This window comes from Bos javanicus, chromosome X (genome assembly GCF_032452875.1).
Source record: "Bos javanicus breed banteng chromosome X, ARS-OSU_banteng_1.0, whole genome shotgun sequence".
Lineage (NCBI taxonomy): Eukaryota > Metazoa > Chordata > Mammalia > Artiodactyla > Bovidae > Bos > Bos javanicus.
This window is the reverse complement of record NC_083897.1, coordinates 89,127,716-89,131,139: the sequence shown is the minus strand read 5'-3', so window position 1 is coordinate 89,131,139 and position 3,424 is coordinate 89,127,716. Positions and strand designations below refer to the sequence as shown.

The following is a 3,424-nucleotide window of genomic DNA, read 5'->3' as shown; positions in this document are numbered from 1 at the left end:
AAAGAAAGTCAAATTTATTTAATGAAAACTAGAATTAATAAAATTAGCAAATACAGACACCAAAAAATCTACACAGACAGCAGCAGCACTATCTATTGCCTCACGTAGGGGAATATCAGAGGTCCAAGGGCGCTCAACACATCTTGTCAGTTAAAGGGAAAAAGTCCAAACACACACACACAGAGGCAAACGAAAAACAAAAAGAAGAACCCAGCATTTTTCAACAGTACACTCAATCTACAGCAAACACAGATTCAGCACTGCTTTACAATGCTTCCTTTTTTAATACAAAAGATGCCCATGTTGCATGTAAATATATCTATATTTTTCAGTGGTTTACTGTTGACTTATTTTTTAAATATATTAATGTTATTACATGCAAATTTTCCCTGTATTTAACAGCCTTTCCTTTGATTTACCATCATGTGTCTAGCTTCCACCTAACAAAGGTTTCTGGTTGGTAGGCAGACAAGTGCCTTATTCTCTGGGAAACTGAATGCAGTGGTTTTAAATACTGGCCAGAAAATGTTTGTTTGCCATTTCAACACATGGAAATAGTTACAATGATGCATAAATTGCCATTTTCTGCAAAACGCTGCGCAATGCTGGTGTCAAAGACTAGGCAGTCACTGTTCATAATGGCTGTTGCAGTTCCCTCATGAATAGATCGAGGAGTGGCTTCCCAAGCCAATCGCCACCTATGAGCATTTAGCTCAAGTCGATAAGCAAAATTTTTAGCTTGCTCGCGTGTTCCTATCAGCTGTACAATTGCAAAGAATTGCTGGTGACCATCTTGGTTTTCCTGTTTCTCCAAGACTAGCATGAAGTCAAAGTCAAAACAGGACTGCACTATCACCCAGTCAACAGCACCAGGAAGATTAATGTCTATAGCAAGGAAAACTATTTTCTTTCCCTGTAGGGTTGTCATGGACTCATGGTGATGCATCAGATGTGGCACAACAGCATCCAAAGAGCCTTGCCATTTACAGGCAACACCAGGGAATGGACAGGAACAAGGCCTAAACTCACAGAGCTCTTCCTGGTCTGCCTTTTCTGTGTAGAGTTAGTTCACAGAGTTAGTTCATATCCAGAAGAGGAATATGTACACGGGAAAAGTACTGAATTGGCCACTTTCTCCATAGCCAAGTTGCGAGTGGACCCCAATGGGCCCTGGCAAGTCGGACAACGTGTGAGCTTTGGGCGACAGTTGAGACAAATGAAATGGCCATTCTGACAGGGAAGAATGGGTGGTAACACATAGTCAAAGCAGACCAGACACTCAAAAAGACTTGCCAGGTCATTGTTGGCCACAGCGGTGCCAGTCAGGGCAGGCACGCTCTGGGAGGATGGCATACGTGTTGAGGTTCCAGTAGGTAATGCTGGTGCAGCCTCACGGCTCATTTCTGTGGGCGGAGAGCACGCTGCAGACTCTGGTCCTGGCTCAAACGCGTTTCTTTGCCAACGCCAATCGCTGCCACTACCTCTTCCTCAGGCCACCACTGAAGTGACACTGTTGGAAGCCTTTGTTGGGCCGCAGTTTTGCACATCATCAAACCCCTCCCAGCGCTCCTGCTAAATACCGCACACTAAAGAGAGGCCCCCTTGAGGAGGCTCTACCCGTGCACTGTGCACCGGTGGCCCAGAGGTGGCAAGAACAAATGATATTTTTTTTAAGAATGTTTATTTATTTGGCTGCCCCAGGTCCAAGTTGCATGACAGGCGATCTCTGATCTTCATTGTGGTATGTGGGATCTGTTTAGTTGCATCCTGTGAAATCTAGTTCCCTGAGTAGTGATTGAACCCAGGACCTCTGCTTTAGGAGCAGAGAGTCTTAGCCACTGGACCACCAGGGAAATCCTAAGAACAAACAATTTTAACCTGGGGAAACCAAGCTGTCTAAGGTAGCAGACCAGCCTGTCGAGCAATAGGCACATTGCCAAGGCCCAGATTAGCCCAGCCAGGCAGAGGGAAGAGAAGGAAATAGGCAACCTGGCAATATCCTGGTGCAGCTCCATAGTCATGTGTAATTGACAGGCTGAGGGCTGGCCTGTGCCTCTCACCAGACCTGGAAACTTGGGCCGCCAGCCTCTACTCACGCACTCAGGAAGGCAGGTCTCTGCACCACAGTGTCCCCACCAGCACAGGTCAGTGAGGACTGACAGTGGTTAAGATACTGGCTTCTAGAGTTGGGTGACCTGGGACCCCTGGCAGGATGGCCTTGTGTGGTTTACTTATCCTCTCTGAAGCCCTCTCTTCTTTCTTGTACTCCAGGTAATAAGTGTTTGCAAATGTTAGTAATTATGAATACCAAGAGGTATTATGAGCCTTGGGATATTTCAGGGGAGAGAGGTAAGAAGAATGCGGGGCCACTAGGTCTGTATTCAGGGCGCCAGAGCTCACTTCCTCTTTTGTAAGCTGATTTAGTCTCTTATTGGTCAAGCTGGTTCAAGTTGGTTTCTGTTACTTGTAAACAAAAGCATTTTATCTGATAACGGTTTTTCTTTTTTCATTTTTTACTTAGAGAATTAAGAAAAAATTTAAAGTGGAGGTGTTGTGATGAAAAATTTAGCTGAAGTTCAGCAGTTTTTGTTTTTGTTTTTTTACATTTTGCATTTGCAGCAAGCAGAATGATGCCCTTACCCCCCAAAGATGTCCTGGTCCTAATTCCCAGAACCTGTGGATATATTAGGAATTCCCAGGTGGCACTAGTGCCACAGATCCCACCTGCCAGTGCCGGAGATGTAAGAGATGTGGGTTCGATCCCTGGTCGGGAAGATCTCCTGGAGGAGGCATGGCAACCCACTCCAATATTCTTGCCTGGAGAATCCCGTAGACAGAGGAGCTGGACCGGCAACATTCCATAGGGTCGCACAGAGTCAGACACAACTGAAGGGACTGAGCATGCACGCACGTGCATATGTTACATTACGTGGCAAAAGAAAAATCAAGATATCAGATGGAATTAAGGTTGTAAATCAAGTGACGTTAAAATAGGGAGAGTATCATGGATTGTCTGGTGGACCCAGTGTAATCACAGGGGTCCTTCAAAGTGAAGAGGGAGTCAGAATCGATAAGATGGGAGAACTCAGCTGAAGTTATTAGCTTTCAAGATGGAGGAAGTAGGTCAGGAACTGAGGAAGGCAGGGGCCTCTGAAAGCTGGAAAAGGCAAGAATACACAATTTCCCTTAGAGCATCTAGAAAGGAACGCAGGCCTGCTAACACCTTGACTGGAGGCTGGTGAGACCCGTGTCAGATTTCTGACCTCCAGAGCTGTAAGGTGTTAATTAGTGTTGCCTTGAGCCACTAGGTTTGTGCTGATTTGTTACAGCAGCGATAGGAGACTCATACAGCATCCTTTTATTTTTTTCCTCTTAATGTCATTGAAGATAAACTCAACACCTTTGACTTCAACTAATATATGTA

At 45.2% G+C, this 3,424-nt stretch overlaps 1 protein-coding gene across 1 annotated transcript; it reads right to left on the bottom strand.

The window, feature by feature from the left end:
* Window positions 1–533: 533 nt before the first annotated feature.
* On the bottom strand, window positions 534–1,558 carry LOC133242494 (E3 ubiquitin-protein ligase SIAH1-like). The gene is given in 2 exon segments (XM_061408677.1): window positions 534–1,069; window positions 1,072–1,558. Coding segments are annotated over 2 exon segments (858 nt in total). The 5' UTR covers window positions 1,402–1,558; the 3' UTR covers window positions 534–541.
* Window positions 1,559–3,424: the final 1,866 nt, after the last annotated feature.